The sequence below is a fragment of the Colobus angolensis genome, unplaced genomic scaffold (genome assembly GCF_000951035.1).
Source record: "Colobus angolensis palliatus isolate OR3802 unplaced genomic scaffold, Cang.pa_1.0 Scaffold362, whole genome shotgun sequence".
NCBI classification, from domain to species: domain Eukaryota; kingdom Metazoa; phylum Chordata; class Mammalia; order Primates; family Cercopithecidae; genus Colobus; species Colobus angolensis.
Window position 1 is genome coordinate 1,138,572 of NW_012116955.1, and position 20,692 is coordinate 1,159,263.

General features: G+C 35.4%; 1 protein-coding gene across 2 annotated transcripts in view; it reads right to left on the minus strand.

The window, feature by feature from the left end:
* Window positions 1-20,692, minus strand: part of CEP162 (centrosomal protein 162kDa) — a 119,947-nt gene that overhangs the window by 56,030 nt on the left and 43,225 nt on the right. For both annotated transcript variants that reach the window (XM_011953493.1, XM_011953492.1), the window contains exons 14-21: window positions 15,563-15,696; window positions 15,070-15,297; window positions 14,393-14,533; window positions 11,956-12,068; window positions 9,989-10,094; window positions 4,074-4,200; window positions 2,701-2,864; window positions 1,775-1,879 (exon numbers count right to left, since the gene is read on the minus strand). In XM_011953493.1, the coding sequence (XP_011808883.1) occupies window positions 1,775-1,879; window positions 2,701-2,864; window positions 4,074-4,200; window positions 9,989-10,094; window positions 11,956-12,068; window positions 14,393-14,533; window positions 15,070-15,297; window positions 15,563-15,696 (1,118 nt within the window). The remainder of the gene's footprint in view (window positions 1-1,774; window positions 1,880-2,700; window positions 2,865-4,073; window positions 4,201-9,988; window positions 10,095-11,955; window positions 12,069-14,392; window positions 14,534-15,069; window positions 15,298-15,562; window positions 15,697-20,692) is intronic.

A 20,692-nucleotide genomic window follows, 5' to 3' on the forward strand; every position in this document is an offset into this window, starting at 1 on the left:
ACACCAACATGGCACATGTATACATATGTAACAAACCTGCACCTTGTGCACATGTACCCTAGAACTTAAGGTATTATAATAATAATAATAAAAAAGAATATTGCTCCATAATTATTCTGACTATATTGTGATATACCTTGATTAAAAAACATGTATTAAGGTTTAAAATATCAGGATAGAAATGCTCATGGAAACTAAATAAACATGATCTGAAATGTACATGCAGCAATCCAACTACATAGAAAATTATTTTAGAAAAATGTAAGATGATGAACTCATGTTTAATAAAAGCATTAATAAAAAAGGGAGGTTACTTTTATAAAGTGGTGTATCTCTGACCAATATGGATCAATTCTACATAATTTCTCTTAAAATAAGTCATCTAACAAAGAAGTAGCTCCTTTGGTGTTTTCTCTCTCCCACTTCTGGATGGTTTCTTAGATTGGCTAATCTAAATCTTTAGCACTAAAGAAAATCCACGCAATGCGAGACTATACTCATTTCAGAATATTTCTAGTTCTTTTTTTAAAATTAATTATTTATTTACCTTTTTTTCTTTTTTGAGATGGAGTCTCGCTCCATCACCCAGGCTGAGGTACAGTGGTACGATCTTGGCTTATTGCAACTTATACCTCCCAGGTTCAAGCAATTATCTTGCCTCAACCTCCCAAGTAGCTAGGATTACAGGTGTGTGTCACCATGCCCAGCTAAAACCATGCCTGGCTAATTTTAGAGAGGGCGTTTCACCATGTTGGCCAGCCTGGTCTTGAACTCCTGGCTTCAAGCGATTCTCCCACCTCGGCTTCCAAAGTGTTAGGATTACAGGCGTGAGCCACTGAGCCTGGCCAGATAGTTCTAGTTCTTCATACCACGTTTGGCTGATCCTTTCTTGACCCTGATCCAATCTACTCAGTCATACCTTTTAATATAAAAATAGGTATTGTAAAAGTAATAAAGTTAATTCTTTGCTTAGTTTTCCTTCTTCTCATAAAACTGGGATAATATTCAGCCCAGTAATGACCTCACAGTTTTGGATTTATGATGGAATAATACCTATATGTTTAAGTACCATGACTTGACTACAGAATCATGCTCCCTTATGAACAAGGCTGGCAATTCATATTTTGTTTTAAAATATTTAGTTACGAATATAAATGCTATATTACAGTGTTTTAAAAACAGAAGGAAAAAATAATCCTACCTTCTAAAACAAATACTTAAATAAAAAAATCTTTATTTTCGTAAGCTTCACTTTATGACTAAAGGTCTTCCACATTGACCACAAAACGAGTATTTCTAAGTTTGAACAGTAAGAAAGGGCTCAAGATAATGGCCAGCTCTTTGGGAAGCTGAATGTTTTGTTTATAGGCTGTTTTGTAACATTTCCCAAGCATTACCAGCATGTTCCCAACTCAGGGATCTCCCTCCTATACTCCTCTCTCAGCTGTCTATGGTCAGGAATAGAAATCCTAACTCTATATCCAGAGTTTCAAAATTCTACTTCCTTCTTCCTAGATGTCTAATAGAGCTACGGTATCAAATTACCTTTTATCAGCAGGTCTACCATCTTACAAATGAGGCACATTAGTCTAAAAATTCTATAATTATAAAGCTGTAGGTACATAAAATGATGTTATTACTTTTACTAATGTAAATACTTTAAAACAAAAATTTCCAGGTCGACTCCATCTCGTGGGAACTCCTGAAACAAAAGAGAAAACCAAAGTGCACTATACATAAAATATGCTCATGGAAATTTACCCTGAATACATACTTGTCGCTCCAGATCCTGAATTTTTTTGGCATCTGCTGCTTTATCTTTTAAGCGTATCTTCTGCTGAATAGATGGATTCCCAGATTCAGCTTTCAGTTTCTCAATCTGTCAATAAATAAATAACATGCTAAGAAGCATATTTAAATGTAACAGAAAAGTTCCGGGGGTGGGGGGAAGCATAATATTAGGTACTCATTCATTTATTAATTCCTCAGCAAAATTTGGGGAATTAATGCCTCAAATTCCTTGAGCTCCTCCCAAGTTCCAGGTACTTCCTAGATCTGGCAGGAGATATGGATGGCAAACGAGAGAAACTAGGTCCCTGCTCCCAAGATGCTTATGCTCTAGTAGAGGGAGAGAGTTGATAAGCTAATAAATAAAGTAAATCAAAGGGAAAATGAAATAACTTCAGAGTGGTAAGGGCTAAGAAAATAAAACAGAGTGAAGGGATAGGAACAAAGAACCAGAAGTTGAGAGATTGGCAGCTACGTTAGGAAAGGGAGTCAGGAAACATCTTTTCTAGAGAGTAGATATTTGAGCCAACAGGAACAAGGAGGAGGAGTGAGACACAGAAAGAGCTCAGGCCAAAGTATTCCAGGCCAAGAAAACAAGTGGAATGAGTCCAGCATGTTCAAGAACCAGAGGAGCTCTGATGTGGCTGGAGAAGAGTGACTCAGGGGAGTGTGGTATCCGATGACACTGAAGAGGCAGGCAGGGTTTGGACCCCATGGGGGACTGACAGGTTGTGATAAGGAGCTTATATTTATTCTCAGTCTAATTTAAATAGACTATATATCTAAAAGCAAACCAGCGATCTTAATTAATAGTTCAGAGTAATGATGCAATGACAAAAGGTTACATAGAACTGATATTACAGATAACAGGATTCATCTAGAGAAGAAATACATTCTGAAATGACCCATTACCTCAAGTCTGAGTTTCTCAATTTCCTCATTTGCTTCTCTAAGCCGAAGTGCATCTTTATCCAGAAGTTCCTGATTTTCAGCATACCACTGTAATCTTTTTTGCAGACGACTGATTTCTTGTTTATGTGTTTCTTCTAAAATTTTTATTTCATATAATTTTTCACCTATAAGATAAAAAAACTCAATAACCTGCTTGGTGCTCTCCAAAATATGGAAATAAACTAAATTAAAAGATTTTAAACGAAATGCCCATCTAATGACAGCATTATGAAAAAATAAGAAGCATAAAACAACTGATGTATACAACATAGTGTCTAGCTTAATCTATTAGTCAAAAGAAATAAGAGACTGTGTTTATAATCCAAATCGTCAAACTTACAGCAAAGTTGTCTATGTAGAAATTTTTGATAAATTATTTTCCACTGACCTTTTAAAAATTTTAAAAGTAAAGTTGTTTCCATGGGAAAATAAATGTTGGATTTAAGAAATAATAAAACTGAAGAACGTCTATAATTATACTAAAAAGTAACAGGACAAACATTCAGGAATGTTTATTACCATTTATTATGTTATTTACTACAACAAACTTTTACAATGGATAATACTATTATTGTTATTACTCTGTATTTTACAGATAAGGGAAGCAAATGTCATTTTCTTACAAACAGATCAGAATGGATTTCTCTGCACATATCTTACATTAAAGTTCATAATAATGCAGAGGAAAGATCCTATCTTTTGCAAACAAGGGCTCCTCTGATCTAACTTTCTATCCCTGTGTTCTGCCACTCTAAGTTATGGAATATACTTGTGCAGCCTCTCTCCATCCCTTCACTTTCAAATTTTACTACCTGTCAAGGCCCAGCTCAAATGCCACTCTGCCCCAAAACCCTCATTTGGTATCCCAATTCCTATCATGTTTGCTTGTAATTTTTTCTTATATTATGCGTATTCTTATCTTACTCCCCTTGGTTTTCGTAGTAGGGACCATGCCACATTTATCTATGTGTTCTTTATAAAACCCAGTGCGCTATTATTTATTCACTTGGCAAATACTTAACAGCCTACAAAGTTTCAGACCCAGGGAAAAGAAGACAGGCCTTGCCCTCAGGAAGGTCACAGTCTAGCTAGGATGACAGATTTGTGAACAACCAAATATACATGCCATGAATCCAAAACAATTAGTGATTTTCTCTTGTCTTGCAATTATTCTTATTAAACCCAATCAAATTCACACATCTTTTAATAATGAATTTAAAAAAATGTTTCTAAAATTACAATATACTTTAAGGAGCAGCATTTTGATTATACCATTCAATCAACATTAGAACAGTTATGATTATAAAGGTACACAGTTTCAGCTCAGTGTTTACCTGTGACATAAGCAATCTGATCTTTGGCTTGGTCCCTCTCTTTCTTCATTTTTTCCAAGTCTACTTCCAGAGCTTGTTTGTCTTGTTTCAGTCTTTTGATGTCTTCCAATAAACTGTCTTTTTCTTTCTTGATATTCAAAGAAATATAAAAGCAAGTATTTTACAACCACTATAAATTGTAGTATAGTCTTTCACACAATTCACATCATGAATATTGTTGCAAAATATTTTCTCTAAATTTTAGCTCTGATGTTGTTACCACCTGCCCCACCACAGAATTTTTAATGGCGTGCAATAGCCTGTTAAAATCAGTTCTAATCATCTCAACACAGCATTAAAGACCTTTCAATCTACTGTTCTAACTTCTTCCATATACTAACCATGTTGATGACCCACTAATTCTCTTGCTTGGATTACTGTAATAAGCTCTTAATTAGTATGCCTCTTCTACCTCTGGCCCCTACAGTCTATTCTCACAGCAACCACATGAATTGTTAAACAGTCAGTTGATGTCATTCTCCATCAAAAACTCTCTGCTGGCCAGGCGCGGTGGTTCAACACCTGTAATCCCAGCACTTTGGGAGGCCAAGGTGGGTGGATCACTTGAGGTCAGGAGTTCGAGACCAGTCTGGCCAACATGGTGAGACCACGTCTCTACTAAAAATACAAAATCAGCCAGGCATGGTGGTGCCCACCACTATGACAAATGGGATCTAATTAACCTAAAGAGCTTCTGCTTAGCAAAAGAAACTATCATCAGAGTGAAGAGGCAACCTATAGAATGGGAGAAAATTTTTGCAATGTATCCATCTGACAAAGGACTAATATCCAGAATCTACAAGGAACTTAAACTAATTTACAAGAAAAAAAACCCAAAAAAACATCAAAAAGTGGGTGACGGATACAGACAGACTCTTCTCAAAAGACATTAATGTGGCCAACAAACATATGAAAAAAAGCTCATCATCACTGGCCATCAGAGAAATGCAAATCAAAACCACAATGAGATACCATCTCAAGCCATTAGAATGATGATCATTAAAAAGTCAGGAAACAACAGATGCTGGCAAGGATGTGGAGAAACAGGAATGCTTTTACACTGTTGGTGGGAGTGTAAATTAGTTTGACCATTGTAGAAGACAGTGTGGTGATTCCTCAAGGATCTAGAACTAGAAATAACGTTTGACTCAGCCATCCCATTACTAGGTATATATCCAAAGGATTATAAATCATTCTACTATAAAGACACATGCACACATATGTTTACTGCAGCACTATTTACAATAGCAAAGACTTGGAACCAACCCAAATGCCCAATAATTATAGACTGGATAAAGAAAATGTGGCACATATATGCCATGGAGTACTATGCAGCCATAAAAAAGAATGAGTTCATGTCCTTTGCAGGGACATGAATGAAGCTGGAAACCATAATTCTCAGCAAACTAACACAGGAACAGAAAACCAAACACCACATATTCTCACTCATAAGTGGGAGTTGAACAATGACAACACCTGGACACAGGGAGGGGAACATCATACAAGGGTGCCTGTTGGGGGATGGGGGGCAAGGGGAGGAGAGAATTAGGACAAATACCTAAGGCAGGTGGGGCTTAAAACCTAGATAGGTTGATAGTTGCAGGGAACCACCATGGCACATGTATTCCTATGTAACAAACCTGCACATTCAGCACATGTATCCCAGAACTTAAAGTAAAATAAAAACAAACAAAACCAGAAAACTCTCTGCTGGTCCCTTGCAGGGTTAACCCAAAGTCCTTACCATGACCTTTAGTGTCATATAACCCAGCTTTACCCATGACTGATCACCTCTTCTATACATCCCCACCCATTCCATTCTAGCCAGAGACCTCCTTGCTGTTTTTTGAACACTCCTACCTCAAAGGGTCTGCAGTGTCTCTTCTGCTTGCAGTGGTTTGGGACCCAGATAGCCAGGTAGTTTCCTCCTTCACTCCATCAGGATTTCTGCTCACATGAAGCCTCAGAAGGCCTTCCTGACCACCCTATCTAAATTAGGAAGCCCCATCCTGGCCCTCAGGCACACAGTTTCATTTTATTCTCACAGCACTCATCACCACCTGACATATAAAAAGCAGGATTTTATTTTGCCAAACTTTGTATCATAAATGCATAAAAAATGCTTGGGACATCCAAAAATAAAAATGAAATTCTCAATATGGACTACATTCCATACTACTCTCAGTAGTTCAAAGTGTTGTGCCCCATTCCTCTGCTTGACAAAAATCATACTTATCTTTCAAAGCTCACTTCAAATTAAGCTAAGCTATTCCTGATAATACCCTCTTCTGTCTCCCACAGACTTCAGTTGTACCTCTAGCATGGCATTTATTACTGTTTCCTACGACACTGATTCATTTATATGTAACCTCTTCTCTTTATTAGGCTGAAGGCTCTATGGGGACCAAGACTGATTTAGTACTACTTGTTTACTTTATGGTACTAAGTGCATGGCATGTATTAGATAAATGTACACTAAACTGAACTTATGAAAGTACTGGACTCAACAGCAGTCAGCTCGGTATTTAAGTTTCAAAATGACAAGTTCTTACAAACTCTGGTTTACACTATCTTACAATTTAAAAATCAGTCTTAGAAAGAAAACAAGAGCATTTGTAAAGCATTGTATAATCTTAGTTTCTAGTTGCATCACAGATTTAACTGCATCGTTTTATTGTTTAATCTTCTGTAGCTGTCCTTTCAGGAGAGCCCTGAAACTAAAATTAATCTAAAAGCTGCTGAATGCTTTTTCTGAAAAAACCTGTTGCTTAATTAGTTCAATCAATTTAGAAATGTTCTCTATCAGTGTAATTCATGGAATTACAGTATTTTAGAATTCAAAGAACTGTAAACATCTAAAGTTTAATCATGTTCAATCAATGGATGTCCATTCCAGGCTTGCATATTTCTAGGGAGAGAAAATGCCCACCTTCAAGAAAGTGAGTATGCCCCATGTTAAATCTGTGGGCCAGAGGCTTTTGGCTGACAAGCACTTTTCCTCTCTCATAATTTACCATGCAGACACTGAGAGAGGCCTCTGCCACTCCTGTCTTTATCCACTTATGCTTCAAAGGCCTCTAGCTTCTGGAAAAGAACAAACTCAGGGCTTTTGCATTTGCTCTTCCCTCTGGCTTGAAGTCTGAATCTGCCTGGTTGGTAGTTCCTCCACTTCAGCCCTGAACTCAAACATCTCTTTCTCAGAGAGAGCTTTCCTGTCCACACTATTAAATGCCACCTTACCTCTAACTCATCACCCATTATTCCCTATTTTCATTTTCTTCAAAGCACTTCTATCTGTAATTATTTATTTGTGTATCTGGTGTCTGTCTTCTTCACTAGAACATATGTTCCTGATGAGCAAGATCTGTGTCTGTCTTATTTACCTACTATATTCCCAATGCTTGGATGAATGCCTGGTGCAAGGCAGGCGTTCAATAAAGGCTGTCTGAATAAATGAGTTGTAGTCAGTCCCATTCTCTTTCCAATCCTGGAATACTAACAGGAAAGGGCTCACGAACTTACTTGTTATTACATTTCCACCTATACTTTATAACCAACTGACATTGTAAGAATATACTAATTGGCACTAATTTTTAAGGTATAAAGTAGACTATACACAAATACACTTGACAAGATTATTTCGTAGATTTATCCCAGTATAAATAATTTTTACTCTAAAACTATTTAAGAATACTAAAGTAAATCAAAATAAAGGTATGTTTATATTCCATCTTGTAGTATGTGCACAAAAAAATTTCCAAATAATTTTTACTATTATTTTAAACTAAACTAACACTTTTTTTTTTTTTCCTGATTTCTTTTAGGCTTCCCCTGACTTTGGTAGCTTTACCATGATGGGACTAAATGTGGATTTTTACTCATTTATGTTGAGCGGGACTTATTGTGCTTCCTAAATTCGAGACTTCACCTTTTACCACTTCTAGAGAATCCTCAGCCATTACCTATTAAGACATTTAAATGTGCATTAGGGCATCTCGTATTTCTTAATATTTCTGATATTTTACATTTCTCTATTTTTCTGTTTCACTCTGAGTTTCCTTAAATTGGTCTTTCAGTTTAATGCTTTTCTTAGTTGTTTATGATCATCTATTTAATTCTACTTTCTTAATTTCCGGCATATTTCATTCCCACAGCTCTGTTTAATGTTTGTTTGAATTTGCCTGGCCTGTTTTGTTCTTTTCTCATACTTTCTCAATTATTTTGTATATTTAAGCATTTTAAGTCTATTTATTTTATAGCCTCTATTCAATAATTCTATTGTGGTTCTAATCTTGCTGTAAAGCATCTCATGCCTGCTGATGGTGGGTTGTTTCTCTAGGTTTTGTAATTTTGCATTGTGAGCACATCATCTGTTGGATTTTATCTGTGGGAATATTGTGTGGACTGGGTTAACAAGTGTATACCTCTAAGAATTGTTTTGATTTGTTTCTTCTAAATCTACCAGAGATGTTATCACTGACTCAGAACTACTGTTTGTTATTTTTTTAGTTTAAGCATTGCAAGGTAGTGTCAATTCAAATACTAAACACAAATGGGCAGAAGAGATACCATTTACATTGAACAACCATTCAAGTATGTGCAGAGGAGACTTTTTACCTCTCCCCACCCAGAGACCAAATTAAGACAGAAAAGCTTCCTTGACATCTCAGTTTCTTTTTTCCTAATCCACTAATTTAGTGAAAGATGTGGTCCTTTAAGGGTATCCCGTCTACAATTTGCTGTTAAACCTCAGGCTTCTTGGTTACTAAACTTACTGCTATCTTTTTATCCCTCCTTACTTTTGGCTTCTAACCATTTCCCTTACTTTCTTGGGAGCATGGTTAATCATTTACAAGATATTTATTACACTTTTTTCCAGTATATTTTGGTGGTGTTAGTGGGAGTTTTCAAATTTTCTGTCATTAAAATATGTTCAAAACAGGAATTTCAAAAGGTAAAAACAACAGCCTTTGGAACTAATGCTAATGCTATGCTTGAAACCTTACTTTGTTCCCCCAAGCCTTCATAAAATATGGTAATATTAATTTCTGTTTTAGCTTGCTATTTTTGAGGCCCACTGAAATGGGCTTTTTTAGTTTAGTGCTATTATTCTGAAAGAGAGTGGTGGGAAAAAGTAACTGTCCTCCAACAGGCCATGTTTGGAAATGTGGCAGAGTGGTTTTAATTGTTACAATGACTGGTGGGTGCTATAAGCACATAGTTCTTAGGGACAGGGATGATAAAAATCATGCAGTGCATGAATTACTTCTGCTTAAAATAGACTTCTATCCTGCCTTAAATTCTCAAACTCTTCCTATTGAGAAATACTGCTTTAGAAAACTCTAGACCATATTTTTAATAATACAATTTAATAAACATAAAAAAGTTATGGAACAGCATTGCATTTCAACTTTATGTTAGGTATGCGGGATACAAATACTTGTAAGATACAGTCTCTGCTCTCTAGAAGTGCACAGTCTACTTTGGAAGACAAGCAGCAAGCTACTAACTTTTAAAGGTAAACAATTATCTCCAAATTACACTATTTAGGCTGCATACTTTCAAATAAGGAATTTGTTTGAAATAAGGTATACATGTCCTAAATAAAATCATGCTTCTGATATGGCTCCATGATAAACGGGCCTGATGAGATGTGACAAATACCTGATGAGAGGCTGAATCATAAAGACAATGACATCTAAAACCAGTATTATAATGTTTCCTCTATACTAAGGTCATGCGTATACTATATGCTAATTTAAGATATTTCTCCCTAAGTTTTAAATGGTATGAAATTTACAGATTTTTTCATACATATGGGAATTTTTATAGAAACCTTTATTATCCCTAATAGTCAAACTCCTTATGCAACTTACCTGTGCCATCCGTAGTTCTGCTAACAGATCTGTAAAATTCTGGTTTCTTGTGGGCTCTGAATCTTCAACTACTTGAGACAGAAAACGACTTTTGTGCATCTGTTCTCTGATTTATTTTGAAAATAAAAAGTTGTTTTTCTTTCTTACCAGGTGCTCCTTTCAGTAGAAAATATTCAATTCTTAAAAATTAAAAACTAACATACATTGAAACTATATGCATAAATGAAGGTAAAATTTTCATTTAATCTAAAGATTAAAATACAACCACACTAAAAGAGAAATATACTTTAAGGGAAATGCTTATATTTATTCTAAAAGAACTGAAACCTAAGATTATTGGTTTATTTATAATATAAAAATATTAATTCCCAATTCTCACAGGAAAAAAATTAACGGTCCACAAAGATGTGCTGCATTTTTCTGTGGGGTTGTTAATGCATTCCTTGGCATATTGTTCTAGAATCTTTTCTGAGAGTCGCCAGTCTCATACATGGAAACTAACAAACAAAACAAAACACAGCCTAATATGTAGACCATAAATTCAATTTTCCTGTTATTCCAGGGATATTATAGAAGGAGTTTCAGATTCCACATAAGATCATCTAACCCTAATGTACTAAAGAAACCATTTATTTCATTCTGAAAGTTAATTTAGAGCTTCAGTTTTAGATCCTGGGATAGATCTTCTTTTAGAAGCCAAGTAGTACAAGATAAGATATTTTAAAATAACTTTACTGAAACATCTGGGAAAAAAAGCTTAAGTAAATGCATTCATGCATTACCACTGTGCAGATTATCACACATGGCCTGGGGTTACACTTACCAACTTACCAGGAGAAAGTGGCAATAAATATATGTATTTTGTCTGCTACCAAGTGTGCCTTTTTCTATTTTGCGTGAAAGATCAGTATGAGCTATTATTAGCAGCCCTGCCTCTTAGGCCCTAGTTTATATAACCAAAAAAGGGGAAGAAGTATATAAATAAATTTGGTAAACATTCATGATATTCATGGGTCAAAAAAACTTCTGGTAATAGTCCTTTCTGAATGATTAGGTGTTTATATAAAAGGATACACAAATAGTGGTCATTTTCTAAAAGAAGATAGTATCCTAGCTTGTCCATGTTCATGAGCTTGGCTTTTTCACTTAATATGTTAAAATTGGAAGCAGTAACGTCCAAAAGACCTTACAGTCTGAAATATGATTCCTAAGTAGGTGCTGGTGCTCCATTACCCTGCCATGATAAATGCTGGCTGAAAACAACTTGCAGGTGCTCCTTTAAACAGCAGCCCCTGCCCCCTGACATAAAGGGCAGCCCCCACTCCTTTCCACGGTACACTCCAACCAGTGACTAAGGCTGCCCCCTTGCCTCAAGCAGGGACCAACTCTGGTACAATCTATCTCCAGAGCTTCTTGGTGGGAGGAGAATGAAGCCAGTCTCCAGCTGAGACCACTATTTGCCCTCCCCCTACCTCGCCATTCCTGCTTCCCTTGCTCCTTTCTCCTGAGTTATCCTTCAGTATATTATCTCCACAAGGACCTGTACCATCTCAGGCTCCGCTTCTATGGAACTTGACCCAAGAAGATCATAAGTGATACTGGATGACCTTTCTTTTTTAGTATTATTAATCACATGGTTCCTTGGGAAACGGTTATCTCATTCTTAATAACTGATCAAGAGGAATACTGTATATTCGATTTCCCGAAACTGATGTTTGAATCATTTATGAACATAAATTCATATGAATTCAAATATCAACATGCTGAAAATACTATCAAGTATGTGCTAGCCATCTAACACCAAAAGAAAAATCCACTGAGTATTAAACATATAAACTGGAAACGAGTGTAGAAATAAAAATAAAATTTTACTGTCTAAATAAAAATAAATGTATTATTAACATAATAAGAAAATGCTTAGAAATAGTTTAAGTATATTTGATTTTAAGAAGTTCAAAAGTACTTACTTTAAGGAAGCTACCTCACTGAATAAACTCTGGTTTTCCTTAAACATTCGCTCCTCATTTTTCTTGTTTTGTTCTTGGAGATCTTTTACTTGATTATATAACCGTTCATTTTCCTTTTTAAAAACAGAATACTGCATTTTAGTTAAAAGTCATTAGTACTTATATAACAGAATATACGTGCTCATAATAGATTAATCCTTTAAATGGTCTTTTAAGTTTCTTTAGTTTTTGCATAGTAAAATATTCTTTAAACTTTTTATATTACATCAGAAGAAAATTTGGTGTCTAAAAACAGTTCTTTCCATAATGTTTAAAACGCCTAATTGAAAAAATAATTTGCCAAAATTCCCAAAGCCAAAGGGCCTAAGGTCAGTTGAATGAACTGCATTTCACAGGAGTTAAGTGGGAGAGTGGCTGAAGGAATCACTACATCCTGACTATGTGGACCCGGGTGGAAAGACCCAGTGAGACCCTTTATATTCTTTTCTGTTTCTGACCCGAGAGAGGGAAAAAGAAAAAAAAAATCGAATCACTGTTGGAGGAAGATTCTGGAAGTCTGGCTGCCGGTGGTGAGATAATCAGATGTATCTATGGGTGTTCATGCTTGTATCTGATATTGACCGTAAACAGGGAGTTAAAGACCGGTGTTTCTGAAAGTTGTCAGGACAAGGCAGAGCAGAGGACAGATCCAGTTCACCAAAAGGCTTGAGCTAAAGAGCTGAAGAGTGACTCAACCAGTTGAGATCAGAGGGAGAAGAGAAGGTACCAATCTGCACTTAGATGTCCTCCCTGGCTTATTAACCTGTTTAAAATTAAAAATCAGATGCAAACCAAGGGCTTTTGAGTATCTAATGCAAACTACAGACTGTTTTACCATGTCTGGAATAGTGCTGGGCAGACAGTCTGTGCTGAAATACATGCAGAATTAATGAACATCCTCCCCTACTATTTAGACACATAAATTTTGTGTTGTCTCTGTTGGAGGGGTTAGTTGACATACTTATGGGTCTGTTAAATTTTCTTAAAAACTCCTGTTTTTTAATGGCAAGATCAAACTGGCAGAAGAATTTGAATGGTTCCCAGTAACTGAGGGCAGCGTGTCCTGCAAAATCATTTCAATTCAGCTACAGCAAACATTGTAATCACTGATGTGGCAATGCTTTCGATGATGTCCCTGGGTGATAATGCATGTTACTAAGGCTCAAGGTTCAAGTTACAGTTGTCAAAAGAGAAGAATGTAATAAGAGACAAGAAAGGGGAAAAGTAAGAAAAAAGGGTGTGAGAGGCAGGGAACAAAGATGCTGAAGATCACTAAACCTGTCCTGGTTGACTGTTAGGCTAGCAACACCAAGATGTCATCACACATTGCAAACATCTGCCTCTGTAGGACCCACAGATCTTCTTACATTAAATTCAAAATTTTTTCACCCTCAGGACATTAGAAATTAATTCCAGATTCATATTTCTGAATATAATAGCAAAATCAGCCAATATTGTCTACTGAAGAGCATTACAGAAAACTAAGAAAAGACAGGGCAGTTTTTAAGAAACTGGCTATTAAAAATAATAACAGGTAACTTTCATTGATTGATTGCTGTGTGCCACACTAAGAGTGTACAGATGCTCCTCAACTTGCTTGCCCTGCAAATGGCTATATCCCAATAAGCCCAAAAGTAAGTAAAACATGTCCTAAGTTGAAAATATACTTAATACCCTGATAAACCCACTGTAAAGTCAAAAAATGGTAAGTATTTACTATTTTAAAAACTTATGATGAGGTTACATCCTGATAAGCCCATCATAAGAGTTAAAACTTTGTTAAGTCAAACCACTGGAAGTTGGGGATCCTATATATTATTATCCCCACTTCACAAATGAAGAAACTGGATTAGAAAGATTAAGTGATGCCCAAGGCACACAGCAGGTGGTACAGCTAAGACTCAAAACCAGTATTTTCCAATCCAGAACCCACGCTCTTAGCATTTAATTCTCCTCATGGGAAATACATAGACTAGTCAAATTATTACCTCCTATTTGCCAGAATTCCCATTATCTGTTAAATAAGCAAAGAAATATTTCAATATGCCTTATTTTTTTTTTTTTGAGATGGAGTCTCACTCTGTTGCCTAGGCCAGAGTGCAGTGACGTGATCTTGGCTCACTGCAACCTCTGCCTCTCCTGCCTCAACCTCCCAAGTAAATGGGATGACAGGTGTGCAGCACCATGCCCAGCTGATTTTTTTTTTGTTTTTAGTTGAGATGGGGTTTCACCATGTTGGCCAGGCTGGTCTTAAACTCCTGACCTCAGGTGATCTGCCCGCCTCATCCTCCCAAAGTGCTGGGATTACAGGCATAAGCCACTGTGCCTGACCTGCCTTGTTTTAATAACTAAAAGATCAAGAAGAGTAAATTTGCCATATGCTGAAGAATTGCCATACCTGTTGATATCCTTGAAGAAGTGTCTCTTGTTCTTGTATTTCTTTTTGGATTTGCTTCAATTTTTCTCCAGTGACAGGATCAGCTGCTTCTCCAAAATGTAACCACCTTGTTTTTTTGTTTGTTTCTTCAAAGCTGCTTAACTTTGAGAAATTGCAGAAATTGTTTTATTTGGGGAAGGAAATGACAAGGTGAGAAGTGAGAAAGAATAATAGAAAACTCCTATTTAGATCGAAAACTGTCTTATAATATTGAACACACTGGAATGTGACATAACTACAGTTAAATCAGCAAAGTGCTGTTTTGTGCTGATGGTGCCGTTAGTAACTCACAAATGCTACATACACAATGTCATCCTCTGGGTCTATACCATCTACAGTAGTTTTGCTCAAACTTTGATTTCTTTGAAGGTCAGAATGAACTGATTTTCTTTAAAAAGGACGGCTAATAGAAGAAAACCATCAAAATGAGCCAATTTAAATTTAATTTTCTCCTCCAATGGTTCAAAATTTAGGCTCTCATGTACGGAATCACTCTTCAAACCATGTCTATATTTTATACAGCAAATACATGAAGTCAAACATCTCTAGGAAACAAGGATGACAATGTATTTAGCAGGGAATACAGGTTTTTTTAAAAAAATAAATATTAAAAACAACCAGAACAATGTGTCTAGTACCTTGGCTTGAAGAATATAATTATCTTGATTCAATCTGAAGAGTTCTTTTTCCTGTTGTTTCTTTAGTTCTTCCAACTTATTTTCTAGTTCTTTCTCTTTTTCTGAGAATGTGGCTTTAATTTGCTCAATTAGGGCTTGCGCACCCCTCCATTTTTCCTCTGCTTCCTGAACTCTTTTAAACATAAGTAATTCCTCCTCCTTGTTTTCACCACAGTATCCTAAGGAATCCTTTGAAGAAAAAGCATTACTTCATTACAGTAGACTTATGTATAAGATTTGAACACAGGTGGTTAATTAAAAAAAGAATAAAAAAGACATGGTTAACAATGTTCTATTATATAAGAAAATTAACTGTTTAGTAAGAGTGATTACAGTATCACTCGAAGGAAAAGACATTTCAGTCCTTATTATATTTTGTTATATATAATTTAGCTTTAATGTAATTTTAGAACATAAAAACATTATGATTATTAATTTTGAATTTAATACCTACAGTCTGAAACTGAATACAGGAATCAGTTTCTGTGGGATCTTCAGACTTCTTAGGAGTAACCAGGCAACTTTCAGTTTTGGGAGCTGGTTTATCCAAAGCTGCAGGCTTGATGAGTTTTGTTCCAGATAGGATTTCTAAATATTATAAGCAATGTATAAATGCACCACAAATGTAAAGTCAAATGTGTACTCATCAATTGTGTACAATAACTAAAAATACAATGGAAACACTAAAACAAGGATCTCAAAATAGGCTGATGGACTACACTATAACACAGCTGTTTCACTATAACTGATTGCATTCAGAAAAATTGCCACTCCGTAATCAACGTTCTACTAAATTTGACACAGATGGCCAATTAACCCAAGACTATGTCAACTGACAAACAGAGCTAAATAAATGTGAGAATGTAGATAGAAATAACTTTCAGAGTTTATTACTTTTAAATAAATTCTTCTGTTAAATGTTCATAGCAATAATCAATCAAAATTTCTAAATGACAAATCAAGGAGCAGCTGATAACTTTATGAAACATTTTGGTGCAGATTAAGTGTGCTTTTGGAGCACATTTTTTATAAACAACATATATCATGATATTATAGTATCAATGGAATAATATAAATTGCAAGGACGATTTTATAACTGTTAATCTAAATAGGATTTTAAAAGATTAACACTGTTATAAAAACCTGGCGCACGCTCTCTCTCTCTATATATATATTAAATTAGAAAAAAATGTGATTAATATATATTCTGTTCCAATTTTCAGCTTTTAAGGTAACCTGTAAATTCTTAAACAAGAAATCATTCTAAGGCTAATATATTATTCAGTTAATAATAAACAATGTTTAAGAACTATACCTAGAAGGGATCCTAAGATCCATATTCAACTACTACAGGACCTGAGTTCAATAAACACTATCTGATTGCTTTAGAGATAAATTAAGAACTTCAAAATTTAAATTTTTAAAATAATTTATTCAAGATGCTAACTTTTTAAATGTAGAGTTTACTTTTTAATTACAAATGTTCTACATGATTATTAAATATTTGGAAAATATAGAATAGTCAAAAGAAAAAATAAATTACCAACAGTCCCTCACCAAAATATTTCATTTCAATTATTTTTCCAGGTATGTGAAGGTTTTCCTTATAGAGTTATGATCACATTTAATTAGACTGATGTAAGTTTTCTGGAGAAATTTCTAAAAGTGTTCACGAAGAGGCTGTTTTGAGTCATTGTAAGAGGAGGCTTTTAAAACTTCCCAATCACTGGAGGCTCATTAAATGAATGGGGTGTGATCTGCTAGCACATGATTCTCCTCAGGACAAGGCAGTTAGTACAGGTGGAATGTCCCAGACCAGAAAATCCAAAATCCAAACTGCTCTAAAATCTGAAATTTTTTGAGTGTCAACATGATGCTCATAGAAAAATGCTTACAGGAACATTTAAGATTTTGGATTTTTAGATTGAAGATGCTTAACTAGTAAATATAATGCAAATATTCCAAAATCCAGTGAAATCTGAAATTTGAAACACTTCTGGTCCCAGGCATTTTGGATATGTAATACTCAACCTATCACAAGTTCTTGTTCATAGCTGTACTCTGCCAGTCCTTTTATGCCAGAATTCTCCCTTCTTGAATTCTTAATTTTGACTTCTCTCTCAGTGGACTAAAGTACCAAGTAATTATTTTAAATAATGGCACATGAGCAGTACTTTCTCCTTTTACACATGAAAAAAATTTGCTTGAATATGAAATTTAAACATGAAAACACTGTGGGATTTGGAACCCATGAAACCTTCTTGGAATAGCAATGCATAAGAAAATTCAATCAAAAAAGAAACCAATCAAAATAATTCCAGAATAGAGAAACTATGGCTAAGAGACAAGAGAAAAGCATTCAGTCTCTTTAATAATCAGAACCAAGAATTAAATCCAAAAGCTGAGGGAAATTAAGGTTGTAGTAGAGAATATACTAAATATATCTTAAGTAAAAATAAAAATGAATAGGAAGCATGTAAGTTGGGGATACAATATGCTTTATATTTCACAGAAGGGAAGGAATCGATTGGTAATGTCTAAAATTGAAAAAGTTAAGAAACAACACTACAGTTATGGCAACCTTTGAGTGTTTTCATAATCTCTTTCCTTAAAGATTTTTCATAATCTTTTCCTTGTATTTTCAGATATACAATTTCTTGGGATGAAATTTATTTTTCTTCTTATAGATATAAGTAAACCTAGATCTAATATCCTATTTTAAAAGAACATGTAAAGTGTAATCCCATTCTTATAAAATATTTTGTCCATTTATCCACATCTACCTCTCTCTTTCCATCCATTAATTCACATTTCCTTCTATTATGTAAGTATACACATAGTGAGATGCATGGAATCTGCTAACCCACCATAACAACAGTTGTTTCTGGCTATATCATTGCTTTCTTCTTCTACTTTTCTGTAATTTTGAATTTTAAACAATAAGCATATATTAAGAATTTTTAATTCTTAATAAGAAAAGGTAATAAGAATTTTTGTCCTTTCATGAAACAAAAAATTAGTCTAAAAATAAAAACACAAGTTACAGCCAAAGAAAATTAATCAAAACTAAAAAAGGAAAACAACCACATGGCTGGTACTGCTAACTGCCAACCTTCTCTTCCTTCCTATTAATAAAGATCTAATTCTGTCCTGAGCAGCAATGTACATAGTTAAACATACTTGACCCCCTGAACTCCATACAACTGATGGCCACAAGATCAAAGGTCATTAAGATGGATGCAAAAACTTTCCTGATTAGGAAGTTGATGATTTGACTGGCATCTACCTTTTACCTTTCACCCTATCTCATGGACAGGGTCCAGAGGCGGAGTGGCCATTGTGACAGTTAAGACAAAAGTCACATACTAGGGATTTTGCATCAGGAAAGAAAAAGGGATCTGGTTCCCTCCACAGCTTACCAGCCAAGAACTGCCTATCTCTGGACTCTTTGTTACATAAAAAAGATATCTTTAATTTGGTTAAGTTCTAGTAGCTGGGCTTTTTCTTCATCCTAACCAATGTTGACTTTAATTTTAACTGCATTCTGTATATTTTCTGAACACTAATCTCATCTCAAACTCTGCTTCCTGGAGAACTCAATCTTTAACAAGTAACCACTATCCCAAAGGAATTACAGTTCCTCTGAATATAACTAAAACTGCTCTGGGCAATTCTTCAATAAAAAACAGAGATTAAAAAAAACATACTTAATAGACAGTCTAGTGAGAAACAGTAGTTCAGTATAAAAATATTTATGGTCCATCATTATACTTTACTATAAATTTACTACAAAATTTAATAATGTGTTTTATTTTTATTTTGGATGTCACAAATGCTATAAAATTTTAAAATATGAAAAATGAGTTTAAGAATATTATTTCACTTTACTCATAAAAATATTAGTCTTCATCTAGCAACCTCCTTATGATTCCTCTCATTTCTTTTTCACTCACTGTGACATTACCTCTGTCTTCATTCTTGGTAATTTCAACATACTCATAGGTGATCCTTTCAACTCCCTGGCTTTTGGTTCCTTGAACTTCTTTCCATCTCAGCTACTCATTCCCACTGGCATAGTTTAGGTCTTTCCTAGACTATTATCAGTAATGTAACCACTCCCCAATCTCAGTCCCTCATCTAATCACCTACTATGACTATCATCTCTGTCTTCCCCCCTCACACCCTCTGGTACCCAGATTCCAACAATCCTTTGACCCCACTAGGACTCACAGTGGATGGATCGTACCTGTTGCACATTGTGTCACACTCCCTTGATGCCCTTTCTTCCTTCATTGCTCAACTTAAATTCCATGGTCAACTATTCTAATTACTTTTACATACATCACTTGCCAAAAATATATTTTTTGGTAAACCCAACTGTTTTACCAAGTACAGTTCGTTTAACAGTTGGTTAAACAAGTTGGTTATTTAACGTGTTAAATAACAACTTGTTATTTCAATTTAAATTCATGATCACTAACTTTAATTAGACTGTCTTGATTTCTGACAGTCTAACTCTCCTAGATGGCTACTTCATATCTTCTCTTTTCTCTTGTAACCTCCAAAACACCTTTGCCTAACCCTCATGCTCATCTAATGATACTGCTTTCTATTTCTCAGAGAAAACTGGAGCTATCACAAAAAGCATTCTATCCTCAGCACATCTAACCACCTGCCAGCATACATTCTCCCTTCCTATCTGCCGCCACAGTTCCTAGAATGCAGGAAATAGCCATGTTACTGTCTAATGCCAACCCTTCTTCCACTGTGCACCAGATCCCATTACAGCTACTCTACTCAAAAACATTGCTCCAGTAATTCTTCCCTCACTGTTGTACTTTGTCAATTATTTTTCTTCTATCAAATCTTTCTTAACATCATACAAACAAAACAATCATTTATTTCATAAAAACAAAGCAAAGCAAAAATGTTCTTGGTCTCATCTTCCATCTTGGCTACTGGCCTATTATTTTGCTGCCTTTTACAGCAACTATCTGCAGTGTGGTCTATAACTTGAAGCACCATTCCACTCCTATTCCCGCTTACTCCCATTTAATTTGCCTTTTGCAGCCACCTCTCCACGGAAACTGCTGGTACACTTTATTGATCACCTCATCCTTGCTAAACCCAAAGAGCAGTTCTCAGTTCTCACCTGTCTTAATCTCTCAGCAGTAAATGACAGAGCAGTCCTTCTCAATACACTTTCTCCATTTGCTTGTTTTCAGGATTCCACATGCTCTCAGGATTCTTCCAACCTCACTCTGTTTCCTTTGCAGGTTCCTCCTCTTCTGCCTGATTTCTTCAGGTTAGCAAGATCAGGGGCCTCAGGCCGTGGCTTGCTTCTTTCCCTCTATGCTCACGCTTTTGGTATTCTCAATCAGATTTCAACAACTCCCAAATGGTATCTATAATCCATATTTCCCTCCTGAACTCGACTTTTATATCTGACTGCCTCCTTGTCACTTCTGCTTGCATACTGAATAGACATCTCAAAACTATCATCTCAAAAATTAAACTCCCAGTTTTCCCCCAACTCTCAAATCTACTCAGTCACAGCCTTCCCCATTCCAGCTGAGTGTAACTC